We start from the raw sequence: 26,516 nt of genomic DNA, 5'->3' as shown, positions 1-26,516 counted from the left end.
AGTATAGAAGTCTAAGTGTTATTTGGTTTTCATAACACTGCTCAAAAAAAAAAAAGGAAAAATATTAGCGAGATGTGTATTGATTTGCAATTTTAGAAACACTTCATGCTGTTTTTTAAGAGCCAGTCTCCAGCACCAAATACCCAGGAAAATACTGTCGCTGACGGAAATGAAGGCATTCCATTGACAAATAATGTGAAGTTCCCAGCTATGTGTGTGTGAGATTCCACACATTGTGATTATTACAAAAATCAATGAAGTCTTTCCTTGAAACTAAATGCAATTGCTTCCTCTCCTTGACACAATGCACTTAAAATGGTTAACATTTTAGAGCTCTCTTTTGAGCCTTACTGGACTGTCTTGGAAGTTCTTAAAATTCCCTGAGGTATCCCTCTCCTCCCTTTTTTGCTGGTACTGTTTCAACACACAAATGAGTGGAGATTGTGTGTGTGTATATGTGGGATTTTAAAAAGAAACAAAAAAAATCCTTGCCTTATTTTATGTAGGTTTGCTGGTGTTGCTGTTGGTACCCATGGTATTCTTTTTATCTTCGCCCTCCTGTGGTGTAGAACTAGTGCATGTAACTTTTATATTAAAAAAAAAAAAGGCCTCAGTATTAAGGGATATACAAAATCTTACCAAAATAATATTTTATTATTGTTCTTATATAAGTGGCTGGCCACTGCAAAGGTTAGGGGAAGGGAAGCTTTGATTGACCAAAACTTCCTGTGTCCTACCATCATGATTTGTGTATTTTCCATTTTACTTTTTGTTTCATTGTTGTATTTTGTTTTTCATTGTTTTTTTTTAAATACAAGATTTTTTTTTCTGTTACACTCTTCTTTTTTCCCCCTTTGAGTAAGAGTGAATGCAGTCCTTTCTTTGCGTAGTAAGGATGGTTAGTTTTTGTCTTCCTGGAACGAGGTTGCCTCCTTTCCAATGACTTGAACAAGGTGATCAAAGAACAAGACATAATAGGAGAATTGTCTCTTTCCAAAGAACCTACACTGTTGTTCAATGCGCCTTTCAAACTCCAGGAAGGTTAGATCCATCTTCTGATTTTGAAGGGGAAGAAACTTTAAAGATTAAAAATATTTTATGCCAAGTGGAATTCCATTCAGCCTCTGTTGAAGTCAGGAGCAATGGTACAGTCAACAATGTGCTTCCAATGTGCTCAGGCTTTAGTGGGAACCTATAGAAAAATTCAAGGCTTGGCAGAGCACAGACCATTCACTACTGCATCTGTCCAGGTCTGCCGTAGTCCCCGTCCCCCCGCCCCCCATCATTTCTTTTTCCTGGTCACCAACATCCATCCATCTTCAGTGGTCCTATCTGACAGTGGAGACGGGTTGCTTTGTATTCCATTCATGCTGGAACCAGCACTGCAGTCCATGGCCTGGAGGAGGGAGAAACAACAAAGATGATAAATCTGTTCCTTTTTCATGGTTTTTTTGAATAAACTAATTGGCTCTTGCCATTTGACGTAGCCGTTTGCTCAAAACAAACATGTAGTGCTTAACATAAGAGCTTAAATTTTTTTAAATTTTCAATACCAAGTGAACTAAACCTTATACCAGCCTCACAGAACCCTAATCCAGGCAAATTTAACATTCTCACAATCCCATAACGCAACTTTGAGAATTAGCTGGCTTCAGAATTAGTTTATAATTATTCCATGTCAAATGCATTCTGCAGAACATATCCCAAAGCCCTTCAGATTTTGTTCAGATTTATAAAGTCCCTTTGTATGCAGCTTGCTCTATAGCAGCGGTTCTCAACCTTTCTAAAGCCGCGACCCCTTGATACAGTTCGTCATGTTGTGGTGACCCCCAACCATAAGTCTAGCGCCAATTCTCCCAACAGAGCTTTAAGCTGATTGGCAGAAAGGTCAGAGGGACACCCCCATAGTAAACACCTGATTGGTTGGATTGTAAAAATATGTTCCAAGGTGCCGGAATAGAAGCTTAACACATGGAAAATTTGTCTTAGGCGACCCCTGTGAAATGGTCTTTCGACACCTCCCCAAAGGGGTCCTGACCCCAGATTGCGAACCACTGCTCTATAGGTTCGATCTTAATTTTCAGAAGAATTTATTCAATACCACCTCTTCCGTTTCTTCTTCTTCTTCACTGCTGCTTTCTGCAGCTGCCTGAGATTTAGCAACTGCTCTCCTAGCTTCTTGTTTCTTCTGTGCCAGGTGGCTAATGGCATCGCGCATTGCTGCTGTATCTCCCTGACGGCTCTGTCTGAAAAACAGGCACAGTTGCTGGCTTACCTATAGGGTGGGAAGAAGGAAAGATTGCTCATTACCTTGGAAGATCCAACAGTTGCTCCAGAAACTGGTCTATCCCACCATCCCTTGCCTCACCCAACTCAGCATTGGTACATGATAGAAAAGACTGCTCAATAAATAAATCAAAGGTTTTGACCAGTGAAGAAAAGTGTGTCCAAAGCAGCTTTCCTCTATGTCTTTTCTCCATCCACCAGAAATGTATGTCTACTGATTCTTTTACCATCAAAGACTGAACATGTACAATTATTGGATACAATTATGGCTAGTTTTAACTATTCTTCCCTAGTAATGGATTTATAAATTTGAGCTAAAATCACACTCTCCGAATGAGCAACATCTAAGAAGAGTGTTAGTTACAAAGGAAACTGCTTCAAACCACTAAAATAAGATGGGTTCACATGTGGTACCAGCCAGGGCTTTCGGACAACAATGGCCTAATTCACTCACTATGCTATGCTAAAACAATGGAATTCTTGGTGTTTACATATATACTCATATATCCAGCTTTGAATCTACAATGTAGCAAATGCTTCTCGGACTATATTTACACAACAGGTTAACCCAAGTGTGTTAAATTTAAATGGCTTTGGTTTTACGTGCCACCTGTACAACTGACTAACTGCATTGGCTGTAATTCATGCAACTCACTGAGCCAAAAACTCACTTAATCACTAGGCAAGCAAACAGTACAATGCTTCGATTAGTTAAAACAACTTTCCAAGTCAAGGCTAATTTTAATCCTTCAGGGCCAGAGGAACATCTGGAATTGTTTTGCTATTTTTGCAATTAATGCATTTTAGCAAGTCTCATCAGCATTAAATATATCTCGAATGATCCAAAAATACCAACACTTAAAATACTGCTATGCTCCCCTTTTCATTCTAGCTCATCTCCCCCTGGTCTCCCAGATAATTGTTAGCTCATAAAGTTAATTCTGGAATAGAGAATGGCCCGGAGCTTGGCTTTTCTCCAAAACAATGCCTTCTAGACAAATGAGAGAGTTAAAATAAATCATCAGTTTACTTGAGTAGGCCAAAATGGAGCAATTTTTCAAATCATGTAAAACCACATTATGGTTTAGAGCAGGGGTGTAAAACTATTTCTTTTCTTTTTTAAAATCTTTATTACGGTAAGTTTCTATATATAAAAACAATTTAAACAAACAGAACATACAAAGAAAAAAAAGAAAGAAAATGGACAGATATAACAACTTATAAACTTAAACAATATATAAGGTGTTCGGTTTCAGTGGTGTTCGATATATGCACATAGATATTTGCTTATCATCAATTAATATTTTCTTTCACTATTTCATTGAGAACTGCATCAGGGTTAGGCTTGACCTCACGGGGGGGGCAAAGTAGGTGTGGCCAGCTCAACTGTCACTCATTGAGGCTCCATTTTAAGCCCACTTGGTGTTCTGTTTTCAGCCATGACAGCCTCCTGCAGCCCTCTTGTCAGTTAAAAGGGAGCTTTGGGAGATGGCATATGGCCCTCCGTAACTCCCTTTTCACTGGCAGATGTACCGTGGGCTAGTCCTTCACTGTTTCTAGGGTGGGCCCACAGGCCAGGTATAAGCTGGATCTGGCCTATGGGCCTTTGAGTTTGACATCCTGGTTTAGAGCAATGCATGACCAGTGCGTGGCTCTGTACACAACATGCTAAGCCGTGTGTTTTTTTATTATTTATTTATTATTAATTATGCTTACATGCTGCCCAACTCCAGAAGGACTCTGGGTTTCTTCCAATAAGTCAAAATTTAGAACAATATAAAAGCATTAATTAGAAACCTCAGTAAAACATATATTCTCACAATCATTGAATAAATGACTAATATGTTGAATAAAATACAATGGCCATACAGAGTTCGTACTGTACATGGTGCCATCGCATGAATGCTATTGTCCTTGTATTCTGCTCTAGCCTCAAGAATTTAGTGGTCTTAGCAATAGTTATTTCCTCCATAATACTTGCAACATAGGAGGTCCTCTTATCCACATTGTTGCTAATACAGTGGTATCTCTACTTACAAACTTAATTCATTCAGTGACCGGGTTCTTAAATAGAACAGTTTGTAAGAAGCAGCAATTTTTCCCATAGGAATCAATGTAAAAGCAAATAATGTGTGCGATTGGGGAAACCACAGGGAGGGTGGAGGTCCTGTTTCAATCCCAGGAGATTCCTAGAGAGGCCCCACGGAGGCTTCTCCCTGCCTTTTCCGGCCCCGTTTCCTCCCAGGAGATTCCTAGAGAGGCCCGACGGAAGCTTTTCCCTACCTTTTCCAGCCCCATTTCCTCCCAGGAGATTCCTAGAGAGGCCCCATGGAGGCTTCTCCCCACCTTTTCCAGCCCCGTTTCCTCCCAGGAGATTCCTAGAGAGGCCCCACGGAGGCTTCTCCCTGCTTTTTCCAGTCACAGTTTCGAAGGCTTGGGTTTATAAGTGGAAAATGGTTCTTGAGAAGAAGCAAAAAAAATCTTGAACACCCGGTTCTTATCTAGAAAAGTTTGTAAGTAGAGGCGTTCTTAGGTAGAGGTACTACTGTATATATGTCCAAGAGCAATAAGAACCAACAAGATCATTCACATGACATATTGTTTTCCTTTCCATTTTTCTTTCATTTCACAGCTCTGATCATCAGTATTTCTCAGGGTAATCAGTAATCTCTCTTTTTTTTAAGGTTTAATGTACACATCAATATCTTCACTTACTGGGCACAGCCTCTTTTGTTTGTAGCTGTTTTTAATTAGGACCTTTTTTTAGTGCCTGAGCTTTTCCTTCACCAGTTCAGTGATAAGCATTTTTAGTGTTATTTGCAGAAGTTCTACAAGGAGGTGGCTATTACTTTAAAGACCTAATTTTAAACCAGAAATTCTCCCTTTGTGATATTACTGGATGAAAACTGTCTTAGTTTTTTTTCTAGCAAACTTCACATCCTTTTAATAATCTGTGTTCAAATTGTAATCTCCAGGGAGTGTGTTTGAAGCTCACACTTATCAGTTGTGGCAATAATCTTCAAGTACAGCTAGGCTGATTTGTGGAGGTAGCTCATTTGCAGAGCTTTCCATTTCATTGATTCTGAGCAACCCAAGATAATTAGCTTTGGAGCAGTAGTTCTCAACCTGGGGGTCGGGACCCCTTTGGGGGTCCAACAACTATTTCACAGGGGTCGCCTAAGATCATGGGAAAAGACAAATTTCCAATGGTGTTCGCAACTAAAGCTTCTATTCTGGCATCTTGGAACATATTTTTACAATCCAACCAATCAGCATTTACAGGGGGGTGTCCCTCTGACCTCTTGCCAATCAGCTTAAAGATCTGTTGGAAGAATTGGCGCTAGACTTATGGTTGGGGTCACCACAAGATGAGGGGTCGTGGCATTAGAAAGGTTGAGAACCACTGCTTTAGAGATTATGGTCCAAAAGAGACTAAATATAATTTAAGACACAGTCATAAGCTCATATAAACTCTATCTTTCTCCCTCCACATCCCCCGAAACCATTACAAAAATAAACCATAAATAGTTCAGAAGCCACAATCGCTGTGTATGCACGTTATGCAAAAAATCTGCTTAGTGGATTCTCTGTGCATCCATAAAATATTTTGCTAAGAATCTTCTCCAGGAGACAGTCATCTAAAGTGCAAAAACTATGACCTAGCATTTTTGCAAGCACTTGGCTCCTCAACTGGCCTTTTCTCCTCCGTAACTGCAATGCTTCCTTATGGAGCAATAGTGCCCCGCTGTGGTCAGCTGGCCAGCTGGAGAAGCAAGCACCATTTTAAATCCTAAGCATTAGTTTGGCTAGGCTAGGATATACCGTATTTTTCAGAGTGTAAGACACACCTTCCCCAACACCCCCAAAAGAGGATGAAAATTTGGTGGTCCTATACTCAGAATGTAGCTTTTTCAAAGCTTTTTTCCCCAGCCCTAACGCCCTAAAAAGATGCTAACAATCTTCCCGGTTTGCAGGCTTGTTTTCATTGCTACTCCCTCCGAAGAAGTTTTTTTTACCAGCTCTAAGTCTTTGCATGCTTGATTTCATTGCTACTCCCTCTAAAAAAGTTTTTTTCAGCCCTAACCAGGGGATAAACTGGTGTGATGAAACTGACTACACTAAGGACACTAGCCAGATGAATACTTGGTAGGTAGATTCCCCCCCCCCCTATTTTCCTCCCACAAAATTAAGATGTGTCTCATGCTCTGGTGCGTTTTAGATTGAAAAATATGGTAGGTAGTCCTGGACTTAGGGCCGTAATGGAGCCTGCTCATTACAATTGTAAGTTGTAAAGTTATAAAGCAGGTCATCATAGAATGGGACCCATTTTTACTATCTTTTTTTGCAGAAGTCACAAAATGAACCCATTGTTTGCTACAGGTGAACAATGTTTTTGCTGAAAACATGGAAGTAAATGCCATTTTTGGTGCAAAAAACCCACTGTAAAACACGTTTATACAACTACAAATTCCTGTATATGACTTAGGTGAACCATTGTAACTTTGGGACCGGGTTCTAAATATCTTTGAGGGGTATGTAAGTGACCAGTTATAAGTCAAGGACTGTGCTGTGTGGGATTTAGCATGATGGAATCGTCCAACTAACTACAGCTCAGTCAGCAACTTGTATCTTAACGCAACGCGTGAATCTAGACACTTCGTTGTAGTGTCTCTGAGCTTGGTTGTAATCTTTGTAGATGTTTCATTACTCAACTAGATATCAATGTTAGTGACTGAATACCAGACAACATCAACAAATATCAGACAACATCAATGTTAGTGATTGAATGCCAGACAACTTTATCAAAATGTGCCTAATCTTTCATCACAGTTTATTGTTTATCCTGTGAAAAGGAGAACACTGCCATCCATCAAAAACCTCTCAGAAAAAAAATCAACATGCTGTTATAGTGTGTTGTGACATCACTAGAGTACACAAACTAAAATCCTCCAAAATATCAAAAGATCCAGCAGCCGAAGAAAATAAAACTTACAGAACTATCTAAGAAAGACAGGCAGAAGACTAGCATAGTGCAGTGATTTTCAACCTTTTTTGAACCGCGGCACATTTTTTACATTTACAAAATCCTGGGCACACCACCAACCAAAATGACACAAAATGACACTCTAAGACACTCTCCTCTCTTTTTCCATCCCTGTCTCCTCCCCCTCTTGTGTGTGTGTGTGTGTGTATACATACTCTTGAACCATTTCCAAAAACAGGTGAGGGCTGGGGGTTTTCTCTCTTATTTTTTGGGTGCTTTTTATCATATGCTTTAAATCAAGAGTCACTTCTCTCTCTCTCTCTTTTGTCTCTCTTTCCTCTCATTCTCTGTCTCAATCGTTTTCTCATTTCTCTTTTTTCCTCCCCTTTTTGCTCATTTCTCTCTCTCTCCCTTCCTCTCCTTTTCTCTCTCTCTCTCTCTTGCTTTCTATCTCTTTCTCTCTCTCTTGCTTGCTTTCTCTTTCTCTCTCTTGCTTTCTCTCTCTCTCTTTCTCTCTCTCTCTCTCACTTGCTTTCTCTCTCTCACTCTTTCTCTCTTTCTCTCACTCTTTCTCTCTCTCTCTCTCTCAGCAAAAAGTTGTGGGACCAGAACCTGAGCTTCCTTCTTCGTGGCACACCTGACCATGTCTCACAACACACTAGTGTGCCACGGCACACTGGTTGAAAAACACTGGCATAGTGTGTCCACGAACATCAAAGACAAGATGAAAACTCAATCTCACCACACATAGACAATTTAAACTGGAAAATTATAAGCAACCCAGGTCAAGCCAAATCTAAAAATACTATGGAATTCCTGGAAGTTTAGCATTTAGACAAATCAGCCATCAACAGACACATCAAAATAAATCATGTTTACAGATAATCCAAGAGAGATAATAAACAGAAGGAAACAAAGACTAGTACACATCCCCTGCACAACATATAGATTAACACCAGACGATCATACAGAAAACAGTACCCTCATCAAGGAACTACCAAGGAGAAAACCACACCATCACCAACATTGGCAGGACAACCTACTGTGTATAAGCAGGGAGCAAACCCCACAGTCAATAGCACCAGTGAAGGGCTACCAAAATTTTGACTACCACACTCTGGGCATGGCATTTTCTTTCAATATCTTTCAGTGCAAATTGGGTGCTCTGGGATGGAGCTCCATTTTCGCTACCCCACTGCGTTCCACCCCCTGTCTGGGCAGCAGCCCACCCCTGAATAGCACCGATATTATGTAGTTGGGTAATGAACTCTCAGTGAGCAAACCAAGGTCAGAGAGCATCAAAGATTTTGCCACAGTTCAACAGAATATATTGTTTAATTGGGATAAAGTTGGCTGCTGCTAGGCAATTGATGTGCACTCAGATGGATTAATTGTTTCACACAGTAATTTCACAGATGTTTATTAGCAGCCTTGTTAGATCGCACAGGCCATAATAAAATAAGCATCTTGTTGCTGAATCCAGGTACGTAAGTGTTTAAAAATAACCAAGGCTGTCATGTTCTGTCACTATCACCTTAACTCCAAATGTACTTTGCTGAAACTGCACAGCTGAGCAAGCGCTGGGAAAAGCACAGCTTCTCTAAGGTGGAACTGACAGGCATAGCTAATCCTCCCCTTCTCCCAAGCACCTTTTCAACAACAAGAAGCACAATCTTACTTAAAACATTTCCCGAAGAAAAAGAGACATGAGAGAAAGGCACCAGTATAACTTTTCTACCATTTTGCAAATAACAATATTCAGTTGCAATAAGGCTGCAGTCTGGGGACACCTCATCCCTGTTGAAGACTTAAAAAAAAATGAATATAAGTCCTCGAGTTACGATCACTACTTAGCCCAAAATGTATGTTGTTAAGTGAGTTCGGCCCATTTTACGACTTGCCGGAGCTGTTAAGTGAATCATAGCATTTGTTAGGTTAGTCACATGGTTGTTAAGAGAATCTGGATTCCCCATTTAATTTTGCTTGCCAGAAGGTTGCAAAAGCTGATCGCATGATCCTGGGACACTGCAGCTGTCAAAAATAAGAACCACTTGTCCAAACATCTGAATTCTGATCATGTGATCATGGGGATGCAGCAATGGTTGTAAGTGTGAAAAACGGCCATAAATCTCATTTTTCAGTGCTGCTGTGTCTTTAAACGGTCACTAAATGAACTGTTGTAAGCCGTGGACTGACTATGTATGTGTGTGTGTGTGTGTGTATGTATGTATGTATGTATGTATGTATGTATGTATGTATGTAGGGATGGGATGGATGGATGTTCCCTGTTTCTCCCAAAATAAGACATGCTGTGAGCCGCCCCGAGTCTACGGAGAGGGGCGGCATACAAATCTAATAAATAATAATAATAATAATCCCCTGATAATAAGCCCAATCGGGATTTGATTGCCTGGCAATAAGGTCAAGCGCTTATTTCCGGGCTCAAAAAAATATACTACTCAAAAAAATAAAGGGAACACTCAAAGAACACATCCTAGATCTGAATGCTAATGAAAAACAGAATACTTTGTTCTGTACAAAGTTGAATGTGCACAACAGCATGTGAAATTGATTGTCAATCAGTGTTGCTTCCTAAGTGGACAGTTTGATTTCACAGAAGTTTGATTTACTTGGAGTTATGTTGTGTTGTTTAAGTGTTCCCTTTATTTTTTTTTTGAGCAGTGTATAAGACTTATATTTGGGAAAACACTGTATGTATATATGTATGTACGTGTGTATGTACGTATGCATGTATGTATGCCAACTTATAAGGAGTTTTATGAAGCATTTCATCAGGTGCATCAATTAATGTTGGAAAAAAGCTCTTGATCTGTCTGAAAACTTTCAGAGACAGAATGAGTGAGAAATGATCTACGTATAGGGCCGTTAAACCCCCATATGACTCCTCTAATTGCACATTACCCATGAAAAGCACAGACCCTTATGTGTGAGGAGAGGAGAGGAAGGGAGGAAAACAGCACTGTTCTTTCCTTTAGAGCAGTGTTTCCCAACCTTGGCAACTTGAAGATATTTGGACTTCAACTCCCAGAATTCCCCAGCCAGCATTCGCTGGCTGGGGAATTCTGGGAGTTGAAGTCCAGATATCTTCAAGTTGCCAAGGTTGGGAAACACTGCTTTAGAGAGTAACAAACAAACCTGAGCCAAGCTACCATCTTCTATTATAGTGTTAAATTCATTGTTCATCAATTCAGCAAGGAAGTCCTCGATCTCCTCTGGTTCAAGTTCAGCTGCAGAGAGATTGGACACAGAGTCAAATAACAGAATTGCACAGGACATTTTCAATGGCTAGGGTTAAACAGGTTCTAGACTACTGGCTATTGTTCCACCCAATGTAACCTTCCAAGTTTCCATGAAGAAAGCATACAAGCCAGTTCCAGGCCTTTTAATTGTACTTACTAATCTTTACTAACTTAATTTAATTTAAATTTAATTTATTTGATTTATATGCTGCCCAATCCTATGGGACTCAGGGCAGTTAAAATAAGTAACCTACGATGGGGTTTCTGATCCTAGAGCAGTAATGGTGAACTACAGGTGGCACGCGAAGCCATATCTGCTGGCACAGAAGCTGTTGCCCTAGCTCAGCTCCAACGTGTATGTGTGTGCTGGCCAGCTGATTTTTTGCTTGCACAGAGCCTCCGGGGGGATGGGGGAGGGCATTTTTACGCTCTCCTGCCTCCGGGGAAGCCTTTGGAGCCTGGGTAGGGCAAAATACAAGCCTACTGGGCTCACCAGAAGTTGGCAGGCCATTTCCTGCCTCCAGAGCATAGTTCCCTCTAAGCTGAGCAGTGAGCAATCGCTCACTTAAAAATCATCATCAACTCAGAGTTTTCCAAACCTGCCCAGAAACCGAGAGGGAAATTTTATTATTATTTCTGTGCCGCCCAGTCCTGAAGGGACTGCCGCTCAGACACTATACTTTTCTGCCCACCCCCCAAAAAAATTAGAGACAACACTGCTCCAGAGGGCCTCAGGAGGCGGGGGAAGCTGTTTTTGCCCTCCCCAGACATTGAATTATAGATGTGGGCACTCACGCAAATGCGATAGCGCACTCCCACGCTCTTTCGGCACCCGTGGGAAGAATGGTTCACCATCACTGTCCTGGAGCCTCTAGCAATGTTGATCCAGGGAGAGTAGGTGGTCGTTATTATATAGCGATAGCCCAGTTCATATAATAAATTTGAAGGGTTATCTTAGTTTTTAAATGTCACGTGGCAGGGAGGATTCTAACTCCCAAGGGCGTCATATAAAATTCAAGATCCACCATTCTGTGCCATGCAAGACAAGTTTCAGGTTCTTCATCTAGCCATGAACACCTAAATGATCAGGATATTCTACCATCGTTATTCTAGGGGCATCACGGGCCATCTATCATTCAGGCAACAGGACAGAATCTCACCATTGCTTTCAAAGTATTGCTCCACAGCCTCCACCATCCATTCAGCTTTCTCTTGGCTATGTGCCCCTCCAAAGCCATTTTCAACTGCTATCTGCAATTGGAAAAAAAGACACGGAAATGTTCATAAACAGCAACTGGCCACAGGCGCAGCAAAGGGTTGCCTAGGGTGATAATTGGCACAATTTAGATCATGAATAAATAATAGTACAGAATTATCAAAGCTAATCTGGCGTCCATGTTGCTTGTTTGGATTCAGGAGTCAAATTAGGGGAAAGCCACATTTATCCTTCAATGTGGGTTTCAATAAAGGTCAATTGGCATTAGGAAAACACACGTATCCTTCTTTTCATAAATATAGGATTAAGTAAATTCATATGAACATGTGTCATTGGCTTTATAGCCAATCTAACAATAAAAGGAAAGGAGCATAATTGATCTTTTATTACATTTATTCAAATTTTTACCTTCTATATAGGCTTTCCTTTTGGTCATGGTCAGTCTGATTTTATTAAATCACTATAGTTTCCAATTCTATTACGTATGAGAGGTGGCTACAGATGATTTCTACATCAGGGTTCCCCAAGCTTTTGGATCTCAGGGACCACCAAATTTATAATTTTAAATCCCATGGACCCTAATCCATAAATCTTAAATCCCGCAGACTAATATGAATATTTAAAAAAAAGATAAATACATTTGTAAGATCAGAGAACTTCCATTTTTTAAATATGAAATGCACCTATTTAACAAAAGAAAATTATAAAAGGCTTATTTCATTATAACAAAATATTTAAAGGTTGTTTAATTGTAACAAAATTATTAAAGGTAGTGTAATTATTACAAAATAATTGAGGCATATTTGATAATGTCTTTTTGATGTTGTTGGGAAAGTCAGTCCCATATTCCAGAGCTGGAGCTGTAGTCCCTTCCCTCTCCTCCCTCCCTCCTTCCTTTCCTCTCTCTCTTTTCTTCCCTTCCCTTCCTTTCCTTTCTTTTTCCTGGACTGGATTAACTGCTCTTGGCCATATCTGGCCCAGAGGCCAAGATTTCTCTACAGACCACCAACATTTTCTCATGGACCACAGGTTAGTGTCCTGTGTTTCTAAATGATTTCTTCAAGTAGACCATGCTAGCTAACTGCCCTTCCTCACTAATTAGCTGTGCACAAGCTGGGTCCTTTACTACAGAGCTTAGCTCCTTTGCTATGGTTTCAGACTAACAGAAAATTACCATATATGGAGCATATTTGTATAGTGTAGTAACACATGTACAGAATTCAGATAGCTAAAAAGTGAAAAGCATCTGAGTATGAGTTGTATCTTGAAGTTGAAAGTTTGCTTTTTGAATAGATTGATGTTATTAGTTTACATAATAATGTAAGATCATTTGTTTACCGAAATGCTTTTATTCTTGACCAGACTGGAGCAAGGTTTACATAACTGCACTGAATCAAAGTTATTAGTGAAGAGTGGTTCAATTTCTTCTAAGTTCATTCCCTGGATAAATAATTTAACATTTTACTGTCATCCCCTCAACAGAATAGGTATTTCTTCTCTCCTAGTTTTTGTCCAGACAACATATTTTATATGTTTTTGTATGGGAGGTGTTTATATTCTATCTCTCGTTTGCTCAGTTGATTGAAATATTTATCATCTTGTTATATGAAGAGATTGGCTAGGTTTGCAAGCCATAATATATTATTAGCTAGCCAACCAACCCATAGTTTAGCCCAGAGGCCTTCAAACATGGCAACTTTAAGACTTGTGGACTTCAACTCCCAGAATTCTCCAGCCAGTTATGCTGGTTTAGCCTATCACAATGTGTTCCTTTCAAGTCCTGCTGTGCTGCCTCAGTGGGGCTTGGTGGGTTGTTGTTCCTGGAAGGAAAGAGGGGAGAACACTAGGGGTGTCTGTCAAGAATACAAAGCTCATCCCAGCTGCCCAGCTAAAATAAGCAGGTACCTATCTACACTGGGCAGCAACAATATATAGCAGTGATGGCAAACGGAAGCATATCTGAGGACATGCAAGGCATTGCCCAATGTCAGCTCCAGCGCATGTCAGCTGTTTTTTGCCCTCAACTGGACATTCACTTGTGTGCTCACCTCCAGCCTCCGTTTCACTGTCAAAGAAGCCTTCAGGAACTTCTTTGCAATAGTACTAATATTAAAGTATTATCCTTTTATATAGTACGTATTATTAGTTTAAGTATTTTATATTCTATAGACAAGAAAATTAATTAAAGTTATATAAACTATAACCTATAAACAACAGAATTAAATTTAATAAGAATATAGTGTGTGAGTGTTATATCTCTGAATTGATCTGACTATAGTTAGGCATTTTTTTAATGTATTAGTTAGACTTCTATGATAAGCGGAGCAATGGTAGCTCCTTGAATGTTTAATGTTGTTTGTCTTTGTATGTCTAATAAAAAACTAATAAAAAAAATTTTTTTTTTTAAAAAGGAACTTCTTTGGACAGTTGCAGCCAGGTCTCCCACACCTCGGCCCATCTCATTTGCAGCTGGCAAGGCTTTTTTGAAGGCCGCTGCAGCCGATAACAGAGCTCCGGATTGATCCAGAACTCTGTTATCGGCTACAGAAGCCTTCAGGAAAGCCTTCCTGGTTGCAGAAGAAGTGGGCCAAGGTGTGCGAGACCTGGTTGCAACTATCTGAGGGTAAGTAGTAGGGCAGCTCCACTTCTGTTTCATTTCTGAATTTCCAATTGGCCCACTGGGCCATTTTTTTGCCGTCCCCAGGCTTCAGGAGGCTTTCCTGAACCCTGAGGAGAATGAAAAATAGCCCAACAGGCCTACTGAAAGTCAGGAGGTTTCAGTGAGGCCTGTACACATGCGTGGGACATTGTATTACGGGTATGGGCACACACGCGCACACTATAGCGTGTTCATGCACCCTTTGGGCACCGGAGCTGGGAAAGGATTGCCATCACTGATATATAGGATCCAATATATAGGATCACTTTAATGACCAGGGCAAAAGCATCATTTTATGCTGCACAGAAAAAGCCAACAGTAAACTACAGGCAGTCCTTGACCTGCAACCATTTGTTTAATTACAAATTTGTTTGAAACAGAACTGAAAAAAGTGGCTAATGTCCGATTTTCGCACCTATGACCATTACAGCATCCCCACAAATTATGTGATCAGAATTCAGATGTTTGGCAACTGGCATTTATTTAGGATTGCACTGTTCTAGGGTCATGTGATCACCATTGCAACCTTCCCCAAGGTTGTGGTCAAAGGTCAAGGACTACCCACCCTTTTGCATTTTACCTAGAAAACCACGGGGCTAGACAAAAACTGATTAACACTCTAGTAGTGCATAGCTGACCCTACAGTACCATGTCAAATGTCACTCAACACACTATTGAGGAAAAGCTGAAGATCCTTTTGGAGTACTTACGGGATTTATAAAGTGGCTAGATTAAAATCTCTAGGATGGTTAATTCTGATATTGCATGCAAGAACAAAAATAATTGAAAGCTGAAAATAAAAATTATGGTGGGAACACGGAAATTAAGAAACATGAACATGGGAAGGCTCAACACAGTAAAACCTGAAATGAATCAATTAGACAGTGATATATTTGGTGTCAATATCTTGCAATGGACTGGAATTGGACACTTTTAGGCCAATGATCAATTTCCTACCCAGGAAACAAAACAAAGGCTTAACAGAGTATACAGCTATCACACAATTTCCTGTATTAGCAAAATAGCTTTTAGGAACATTAATTTAGAACAGACGTATACACAGGACAGGAAATACCAAATGGTTTTAGAAAAGATGCAGAACAGGACTCATTATTGCTGCTGCACACAAAACAAACCAGCAAAAACAGTCAGTATGTGTTCCATAAATTACAGAGAAGCCTTCAATTATGTTGACCATGTCAAGCTGAGAAATGTGCTTAGAAAAATGGAAATCTGGAAACACTACAAAACTATGCAAGATTGGGAAGTCTCAGTGTGAAGCTTAATAAACAAACTGATTCCAGGATGACAAGATGTGAGATAACTCTTCTCTTAACTATTCAACTTATATGCAGATTACTGTATACAGTCAAGGAAGATGGACTGGAAGACATGCATTGCTTTGAAAATGGAGGAAGAAGCATCAAATGCCTAGTGATGCTACTCTGACAGCTGAAAATGCAGAAGATTTGCAAGCTATGGTAATGAACATCAAAAAGCAATGGTTGCCGGATAATGCTCGTCTAGATGGCCCAGGTTTAGGGGCCCTAATATGCTGGCAATGTAAAAAATCACAGATTTACTGGAGTAAAATTGGACTTTGGATACAGGAAATGTTAAATTTGAAAATAGATAAAACCCCGGAATGCTTCCTTTCAGGTACCCTAAGACAAAATCTACCCAAAAACCAAGCACATTTAATTATTCATATAACCACTGCAGCCAGACCCCAAGACGACTTAATTATAGGGAAAATTAAATACTGTGCAGAGATGACCAAGTTAACTATGGCAGTTAGAAACGAAACTGAGTCTTCATTTAATAATTGCTGGCATCCTTTCTACTGTTGGTTAAAAAAAAAGGGAACAACTCGCTTAACAAATGATATGTACAGTATTGTATATATTTGAACAGATACAAATCTGGTATAAAACTTTTCCCTTTCTTTTCAATAGTTGTAAGAGATATTGATATTTATCTTAAAAATGGAATGAACTTTTTGTTTTCAAAACCTCTTTACCGTGATTTATTCAACGCTTGCTTTTACTTATCTATATTACCAAAAATTTGATGTAAGGAAACGAGCTGCTGAAATTAAAACTAGTTCATATTCTTAACACAGTTCTACTGTACACCCGCCCATTCCTTACTTCTTTTCTTTTTTCTTCTTCTTCCCTTTTTTCTCTCTTTTCTTTATAAATTTGTGTGTCCATTGATTGTTTTGTCTTTATATCTTGGCTTATCGTCTAAACACACGATTATTGTTTATGTAATTTGCCATGTTTTAACTGTCAACTGTCATTATATGTTTTTTATGTATTTATTGTATATTTGTAAATAAAAAAATTTTTTTTTAAAAGAGTATTTGTATCCCACCTATGATTTGATACATAACTCAAGTTTGGGAACCTGTAGAACACATCTTCCTCCTACAATGTTCCCTGCAGAAATTGTCAGAAATAAGCAAGGAGGAAAAAGAAAGCCCCTTTATGTAGTGATTAGAGTGCCAAACTAGAAATTGAATTGTGTCCTGCTTTTAGCATGAAGCCAGTTGGCTAACTATGGCCCTAGGAAGAAGGCAATGGCATACCACTTCTGAAAATCTTGCCAAGAAAACTGCAGGGACTTTTCAAAGCAGTCTGAAAGAATCAGGATTTAGAGGCACGCACAATAATAGTGGGAGGATCAATATATGCAAGACTAGTATAACACAATTCCAATGGGCATGTTTATTCAGGATTAAACTAGACCAAACTATGACAGTGTAAAACATAAACTAACTTACACACAATATATTAGGCTAACATTTGTGACGCAGATGCTGTGGGTACATAACACATCTCTTTTGCAGTAAAATTTCTAAAGAAAAATATATATGGATGTTATTTTCAGTTCCATAAATAAACAAAAAAGTAAATTAAGTTAGCAGCAAGGTGGATGGATTCAGTTACAATGCCCATTTGTGCATCACTGGAAGTCCTGAAAAAAACAAGCCATCGTGAGGAAAATAGGAGGTTGCAAGGAGTCTAAGTTGCAAGCAGTCAAAAAATGACTTGGTGCCACATAATCCATTAATAAATTCAGCTTGATTTCTGAAACAGCCTTAAGTTTCCAGCAACCATAGAAAAGATCTGGTTCTCCCTGCACACCAATCTAAAAGCAACCTCATACTGTACAGTATATCATTTCAATATAGACATTAACACCAACCAAATCCAACATCTTCATACTTCAACGTTTAGGGGGCATTGTTTTATGCCACACAGTAATCTAAGATTTTTAAAATATCACCACTGGGGACTACCACTATCTGAGGCTGCAAAAATCCTGACAATCACTAAGCAGCAGTAAAGGCATAAACATATTTCTCTATTTTTCTGCCTCCCTGTGTCCGCGTTTTATAGGCAGACGCAGTAGCCTACCACACCTGACTGCCATTGCTGTAATCCACTAAAAGCAGTGTTTCCCAACCTTGGCAACTTGAAGATATTTGGACTTCAACTCCCAGAATTCCCCAGCCAGCAAATGCACTAAAGCAGGGGTAGGCAAAGTTGGCTCTTCTACCGGTATGGCATTTGGACTTCAACTCCCAGAATTCCTGAGCTAGCATGATTGGCTCAGGAATTCTGGGAGTTAAAGTCCACAAGTCATAGAAGAGCCGACTATGCCTACCCCTGCACTAAAGCAAAAACGTTTTAAAAAATCACATTTGCCTTGTTTTGCTTGCCAAGTTGGGGTGAGGCTGAGGAGTCGTCCCTTCAAACAAGTTCTCTGCCTTTCCCAATACTGTACAATACTCACTGCTGCCGTCATGTACCTGCAAGCTAAAAAAATACAGTTTATTCTGCATTCGACAGCTCTTCCTCCCTCCACCCACCCACCTATCACGCCGTTTCTCGTTACCGGGAAAGACTCCTAACCTGCAACACGGGCCAGCCGTCCAAGACCGCTTGCACGCCCTGCCTGAAGAGGCCACGTGCCTCCTCCTTCGGCGTCGCCATGTCAGGCGGCAGGCGGACGGGAGTCGATTCCAGAATGATCGATCAACTCGTCCGGAAGAGAAAAGCAGACCTAAATAAACGCCTGCAGAGTCAACGGGGTTTCTCCTCTCCTCGAGTGACCACCGATCGAACAGTTCGAATTTTTACTTTTGTACCTACCTGTTTATACATGTAACGTAATATATACACTGCTCAAAAAAATAAATAAAGGAAATACCTAAAACAATAACATATAACTTCAAGTCAATTAAACTTCTGTGAAATCAAACTGTCCAACACTGTTGTGCAAGTGGAATAGTTGTGCAAATGAAATATTCAATCAGAATATTTCATCCATTCAGATCTAGGATGTGTTAGTTGAGCGTTCCCTTTAGAATAGAATAGAATAGAATAGAATTCTTTATTGGCCAAGTGTGATTGGACACACATGGAATTTGTCTTGGTGCATAAGCTCTCAGCTTACATAAAAGAAAAAAAATACGTTTGTCAAGAATATGTGGTACAACACTTAATGATTGTCATAGGAGTCAAATAAGCAATGAAGAAACAACCAATAATAATAAAAATCTTAGGATACAAGTAACAGGTTACAGTCATACAGTCCTAAGTTTATTTTTATGAGCAGTATATTTCATGAGGGATTTCAATGAGCTCAAGTGCCAAAGTCTCTCTACTGAAATACTCATCCAATGTCCAATAGTTGAAATTAAAAGAAGGGTTTTGAACCTTGTTTGAGAATTAATAAAGTTGGAAGCGACCTCTTGGGTCATCTAGTTCCCACCCAAGCAGGAGACCTGCCTACACCATTTATAACAAATGGCAGCCCAGTCTCTTGTAGAAGGCCTCCACTGAGGAAGCTTTCACAACTTCTGGAGGCAACTTCTGTTCCATTAGTTGATTGTTCTCACATATTTGCCTACAGTAGATCGATCAGGGACTGGAGTCTTGTTTCTTAGCCTGAACACTTGTGAGTGAATGGCTTCAGAAATTCACTGGATTAAGGAATCAAAGAGAAGTTATATCCCAAGAGAGAGTAAGAATCATACATTGTTTTTGCACCTAAAATGTGGTTGCCCAGTTTGTGACTATGTTAATGTGGTGTACAGCTATGCAATTACATGGGATGGACACACATAGGCAGCTATGTGAATTTTTTTTTAAACCAGTTCAGTGGCTGGTTCCTCTTACCGGCATACCGGTGCACTGCACATGCATCCTCATGATTCGGGCACCCCACACACATGCATCCATACGTGGCCCCTTGTGTAATTTAGCTTCCGTGCATGCGCAGGAAGCAAATAAGTGCCCAAACTTCACATACACAAGCATCACCTCACAAGATTTTGCTTCTGTGCATGCGCAGGAAGCAAAAAAGGCCATAAATTCTAAAAAAAAAGATGGCACTCTGCAACATACAGCAGGCAGGATGGGGCGAAATGTAGTTCCACCGGCGGAAATGAAGATGTGTGCGCAGCTCCAGCTGATTGGCGGCTATCACTTCCTGGATTACTGGTCTCGGCTTGGCTCTCCTTTTTTCCCATGCTGCTGCGTCTGCACTCCTTGCTTTTTTCCTCTTTCCTCCTTCCTGGCCTCGGAAGAGCTTCCCTCTCTCCTGCCCGGCTCCCCTCCAGCCTCACCTCTCACCTGAGGTGCAAGCAGAAGGTGTTGGTGGAAGCGGCACTGGCAGCATTTATGCTTCTGGCAGCACCCATTCACCTAGCTACCCACCTTGGGACAGGGTTGTGTGTGTGACCCAGGAAGAAGAGCAAATTCTCCCCCCAGCGAGCGACACTGGTAAGGTTGTAACAGTTTACTTGAATGATGATGATCATTCAAGCCACTCCCACCCAGTCACATGACCATTAAGCCACACCCACTATTTGGCAGTAAAAAAATTGGCTGCCCATTACTGTGTGCAACAGACCAGCAAATATGGCATGGGAGCCAATGCACACAAATTGCACAATTGATGGACCACTGCCAGAACAGCACACCCTAGCGCACCGGCAGGAACCCACCACTGGTTCAGTTGTTGTTAACAGTGCTATGCAAACTTAGCCAGACTTCACTTTACTGAAGAATAGTTAAATTGATTCCTGAACAAACATGCATACAAGTTTTGACTTTTTCCCCTTAATGATTGTACTGTATTTACATAGAACAGTGTTTCCCAACCTTGGCAACTTGAAGATATCTGGACTTCAACTCCCAGAATTCCCCAGCCAGCAAATGCTGGCTGGGGAATTCTGGGAGTTGAAGTCCAGATATCTTCAAGTTGCCAAGGTTGGGAAACACTGACATAGAACATCTAACCACATGCTACATTTTAGTCTAAAATGTTGCGCCTAGGTTATGGAATCACTGCAAGCAATTCCATACAGGTATTAAGCATACCCAGACAATTTGGTTTAGTCGGCCAAACACATCATAATATCACAGTAGATAAAACATATAACCTTGAAAGACATAACTTGGAAACTATTTTGTAACAAATTTTACTATGTTGAAAATGAATAAAATTGCATTAAAATTATAATGAGAATGATAATACTTTTACAACTATCAGCACAGCAATCAGTAATAAAAAGTTAAGTCTGCACCAACTAATTAAATTGTAACTATTGCCCTCCAGATATGCTATAACCACATTCCTATCATGCTGGCAGAGGATAATGGGAACTAGACTACAACAAATCAGAAGAGACTGAATATTAAAGATCTGTACTATAGGTAGTCTTCAAAGAAGACACATTGTTGTGCAGTTCATCTGTGGACATGGATGTGGCTATACAATCCAAGTCTGGAAGTGCAGAGTCTAGCACATTGAGGGAACTGGAAGTTCATTGTTATAATAGCTGTGTGTGTTATATTGTGACACTGCTCACAGTTTTCTATCCATTTTTGGTTGGGCCTGTCTTCAAAGCCAGTGAAGACTTCATAGCACGATTTGACCCTAGTTTTTGTCAGCAGCCACAGCTTCTAGTTCCTTTGGCTAGATGTCATGACGATGTTGGTTTTTCTTCATTGTATCTTTGTAGCAGTAGCATTGATGACCTTGAGGGCTCTTCCCAATTTCCAGTAGAGAGCAACTGAATAGGTGGTAGTCATCCATTCTGATGATGTGTCCCATCATCTGGACCTTTATAATCAGGGACTCAATGGTGGGGGACTGCATATGATCCAAGATCTCTGGGTGGGTGATATGGTCTCACCAACAAATGGCAAGGATGGAATGGAATTCAAAAGCACACCATTGTGCCTACCATCCCTGTCTTACTGTCCTATTGTCCTTATTTGTTTGTTTGTTTGTTTGTTTGTTTATTTATTAGATTTGTATGCCGCACCTCTCTGTAGACTCTGTACTTACTTTGCTTATGTTTATGTTTATACCTATGCCTGCTATCTTGTACATGTTTGACAAATAAACAAACAATTAAATAAATTGTTTATTGTTTATTGTTTATTTGTTTATAATTGTTTATAAATATTCACCCCGAGTCTACGGAGAGGGGCGGCATACAAATCTAATAAATAAAATAAAATAAATAAATATATAAAATTAAAATAGTGTGCATGTGAAATTTATCTATTGTTTGGTATGTTGCTGACAGTAGAATCCAGAACTCATATCCACACAGGAGAGAAAGGATAATCCCAGCTTTATAGATTTTCACCTTTGTGGATTTAGGGATGACTGTGTTGGCTGAACACTCTACTGATGCACAGCTAAGTATTTGAAAATGTTTACATTTGTTAGTTGGATGTCATCACGAGTGATTTTTGGTTCTTTGGGGTTATTATATGGCATGGGCTAGTAAAAAACTTCAGTCTTGTTTAGGCATATAATCAGGCTGAAGAGCATAGCAGTGCCTGAGAATTAGTTAAGCGGCAACTGTAGATCTCTTGGTGCCAGGAGTGCACTCATCAGCAAGAGTTTCTTGAATGATTGTATGAAGGCACTTCATCCATGCATTCAAGTGGTGAAGATCAGAGTTGTCCAATCAGTTTCTACTGTAGGGTACATTCCCTCCTTTAAACTCTGGACAGCATATGACAATAGACAAGTGAAGAACAGATTTAACAAGACTGGGGCTAGCACACAGCCCTGCTTAACACCATTAGAAATGGCAAATGCAGCTGACATCAGCATTATAAAGAACTATTCTGTCATTCCCTTGTGGAGTAATTGAATTAACTCCATGAATTAATTTCCATGGTATCCATGTCTCAAGATGATCCAAAGAGCCTCCTGGTTTAAACTGTCAGATATCTTTGTTCATTTAGATTGCTACCTTATTGATGTATTTGATCTCATTACACTGTATTTGGATTCATATAATATGCTGAAACATAGGCTACTGGGCCACAAATCTATTACCTACTTCATGTGTGGTTAGTTTACAGTTCAAAAAGGGGATGAATTGAATAAATTATGATTATTTAAACACTACTATGGGGTGGGGTGGGAAATTAGATATTAACTAAAACTCTGCTTCTAGATTTACACACACACACACAAACAGGTATCATAGTGTAATTTAAATCAACCATCCCACACTTGGGAGGAAGCTCCATTGAATTCTATAGGATTAATTCTAATTAAACATATATATGATTACTTTGCATTTAAGAGGAAAAAGGTTATATAGTACATGAATTCTTCAAGGATAGGAGGATGCCTTCTAGTTGACCTGGACTATAATTATGATTGCATTCCAAATCACTATGGCAACTGGAAATTAGTGGAGTTCTGTCCAATATATAGCCAGGTTATGAAAGGCTGAATAGAGTTTTGCAGGTGTAAGCATATACTTTTCTTCTTAGCTTTTCTTGCAAGTTCAGGGTCTGCTTTTTTCTGCTCGATTAACTGTTGATCCATTTGCTTGTGACAGGAATTGACCAAGCAGTTTGACGACTGAGCCTGACATCCTGGGCTAAGAGAATGACTGTCTCAAAGTCATCTAGCCAGCTTTCATGTCTAAAGTGGGACTAGCACTTTGTATAGCCGCCCCGAGTCTACGGAGAGGGGCGGCATACAAATCTAATAAATAATAATAATAATAATAATAATAATAATAATAATAATAATAATAGCACTCACAATCTCCTAGGTTTATGCCTGATGATTTAACTACTATTCTAGATTGACTCTTAGGTGGAAAGATAACGGTCTGTTTTAAATTTTCTCCTAACATTAATTGGATTGGTCATAAATATGATAACATCATATTCTTAATCATATACATACAGTAATGTGGACATTTTCACACTGCCACTGTGATAATACTGAACACCTATCATTGTTAGAGGTATAGGAACATGGCACTGGCTGGAATATGGTACAGATCATTGTATGAATTATAATAAAGGCACTGTACATTTATTTATTTATTTAACTGGATTTGTATGCCGCCCCTCTCCGAGGACTGGGGGCGGCTCACAACATATCAAAAGAACATAGCAAATACATATAAAAATAAAATTAATGTGATTTAAAAGACTTTAAAAACTCCAATATAGTTTAAAAGCATTCATCCCTAGACATTAGATAAAACTAAGGAAACTAAGGGTGAATTTAACATGAATTTAAAATTCCATCCATTATCTTAAACACATTTATACTAAACAATGAATAGCAACAGGCTTGATACAAAATTAATTTGCTTTTCTGCGTTTTACTTTCTTACATACAAGAATAAAATCCTGGGATTTCAATGCCTAACCATTCCTCCTATATAATTAATATAATGATATGTACCATATTGCCCTGCTTTATCTTTGGTCATATCTGAATTACCCTTTCAAGATCATCTCAAGTCTCAATTAAGTGATCATGAATTATCCAGACTGACTGTTTTTCCTGGTTTAAAAAACTAAAGCCTATTTTATATAATAATGATAATAATAATAATATTTATTAGACTCTGAAGACTCGGGGCAGCATACGAGTTTTTATATTTGTATTCTCTGTGGGAAAAAACCCTGTGGTTTATAATGCATGAACTCAGCAAGGCACAGATTCATCCTGCAATGCCTAGTTAAAAATAATAGAATCCTACAGGGGTCCGGGAGGTGTATGCGGGGGGTGGGGTGGAATCGCACTGAATTCAAAAGGAGGTAGGCCCAGTTCATCCTCGCAACGATTTTAATATGTTGCTTTCGTGCAATATACGTATTACATGTTTTTAATTTGGGCTGCACTCGGGCCATCATATTCAATCCTATATAACACACGCAATTTTCAATTAAGCAAAACCCAACAAAATGGCCGATATTCAGTTCCGACCACCATATGGCTTCTCCGCGCAAATAAAACACACGAGACTACCATTCCCAAGAAACTCTGCGCGAACGAAGCCCAATGGAGTTAGAGCGAAGGCAACCAGCGAAGCAAATCGAATCGACGGTCGCGGGCGGGGGCGAGGAGGGGAGGAGATTTCATACACGCAAGTCACGCACGCGCGCTAGCGTTTCCCTTCGCTCCTTTCTTCTTTTTTTTTGGCACGCGCTGTGCTTGGCCCGACGCGCGCCATTTGTCCTCTCCCCCTCCCTTCCCCTCCCCGCGGGGTGGGAGTTAGTTGGGATTGGAAATAGCATGAGTCTCAAAGTGAGGGGGACTCATTTACCCATAGAGAAGAAAGGTTAGTAAGCTAAAATGGAGACGCCTCTCTATTAAAAGGACGATTTGGAAGAATTGAACATGATTCATATATAAGGGCCAAGGAACTCAAATCGGGACATTTTTGTAAGGAAGGGGAAAAAAAGGTTTTAAACACTGCTTTTCCAGAGAAACTTAAAAACAAAAACAAAAAACGCCGGTGTAATTTTCACTCCATTATTCCTGCAGCCAACCTGTGAGGTAGACCGAATTTGAGAAATGAACACGTCATTCTGAGAACTTCTTTGCGGTCGCTTCAGGCCTTGCCTGACAGAACAGCCAATTTACGGTATTTTATAAGTTGCCTATAAGTTACCGTAGAGAAAATAATTAGGATGAAGCCCAAACGATACAAAACGAACAAGTACTACTAACTACTATGTTAGGATTAGATAGGAGATAGCTCGGTATTTTGTGGTGGATCTGTAGTTACTTGTAGAGGATGTGTCAAACATTTAGGTTTCCAGTTATTTGCCTCAAGAAAATGAAGTAGTTTCTTCACTACTTTTATACTTATTGACATAAAACTGAAAGCTAGGTTTTCTCATGGTTGCATTCATTGCTCTCTAATATGAGAACAAATCATTCTCTGCCTTTTTATCCCTCCCAATAATCAATCTCAACAACTCCCCCCCCCTTCCACACACACACCCTTTGTTTCACCAGATGAAGCAGGAGAAAAAAGAAAGAGAATAGGGACTTCCTCATTTCTTCTCTCTCCCCCCCCCCTCTCCCAAAGGCAGACTGCTAAGCCTCTTTCTCCCTTTGGCATGATGGAACAGCTGTCAAAAAGGCAAATAACTGGTAGTTAAATAGTCGTGGGCTAGGGCATGTACACCTACTAGCCCTGAGTCTGCGGAGAGGGGCGGCATACAAATCCAATAAAATAATAATAATAATAATAATAATAATAATAGTAGTAGTAGTAGTAGTAGTAGTAGTATCAGATAAATAACATAAGGGCAGATCTCTGCCCCTAAACTTACCCTGAAATTATTTGCTATGGACTGACCAGCATGGTTTGGGACAGTAGAAACTGGGAAAAAGAAAAAGATAGCAAAGCTTACCTTCATGGGTACACATCAAGAATATCATGTACTGTATTCAAGTTTGGGGCAGTCTTCAGTTTGAGGCAAGCAGCATGGCTGAAAGACTTAGCTATGGATTTATATGGAACGGCTGTACTGCAGTTTATCAGTTCTGTTCAGTTTTGGTACATAAAACAAAACTTAAATTTTTTGCGGTACTGTATATGCTCCAGTCTTTAGTGGTTGGCTCTAAGGAATAAAACAACAACAATGTTGACCATGAAAGCTGAGGTTTACCTCTTTGGAACTACGGTATGAAATGGTGTGAGTGGGTGAACTGAAAGGATTTAACTTTTACCTTAGAGAGCAATTAAAGAATACCGGTTTATATCTTGGCAGCAGCCGGTTACTCCCTGCTTTCCTT

General features: G+C 39.7%; 2 protein-coding genes across 2 annotated transcripts in view; one reads left to right on the top strand and one right to left on the bottom strand.

The window, feature by feature from the left end:
- Window positions 1–635: 635 nt before the first annotated feature.
- Window positions 636–18,454, bottom strand: TSR2 (TSR2 ribosome maturation factor). The gene is made up of 5 exons (XM_070741292.1): window positions 18,326–18,454; window positions 11,691–11,781; window positions 10,427–10,518; window positions 2,105–2,275; window positions 636–1,396 (listed from the first exon to the last, which is right to left on the bottom strand). The coding sequence occupies exons 1-5, from the start codon at window positions 18,404–18,406 to the stop codon at window positions 1,283–1,285; spliced, it is 549 nt and encodes a 182-aa protein (XP_070597393.1). The 5' UTR covers window positions 18,407–18,454; the 3' UTR covers window positions 636–1,282.
- A 6,534-nt stretch (window positions 18,455–24,988) lies between these two features.
- WNK3 (WNK lysine deficient protein kinase 3) overlaps window positions 24,989–26,516 on the top strand; it is a 119,133-nt gene continuing 117,605 nt past the window's right edge. The window contains exon 1 of the mRNA XM_070741284.1: window positions 24,989–25,047. The gene's annotated coding sequence lies outside the window, so the exon portion shown is untranslated. The remainder of the gene's footprint in view (window positions 25,048–26,516) is intronic.

The sequence above is a fragment of the Erythrolamprus reginae genome, chromosome 2 (assembly GCF_031021105.1).
Source record: "Erythrolamprus reginae isolate rEryReg1 chromosome 2, rEryReg1.hap1, whole genome shotgun sequence".
NCBI classification, from domain to species: Eukaryota; Metazoa; Chordata; class Lepidosauria; order Squamata; family Dipsadidae; genus Erythrolamprus; species Erythrolamprus reginae.
Note: the sequence above shows the minus strand (reverse complement) of the source record. Positions and strands in the feature narration are given on the sequence as shown.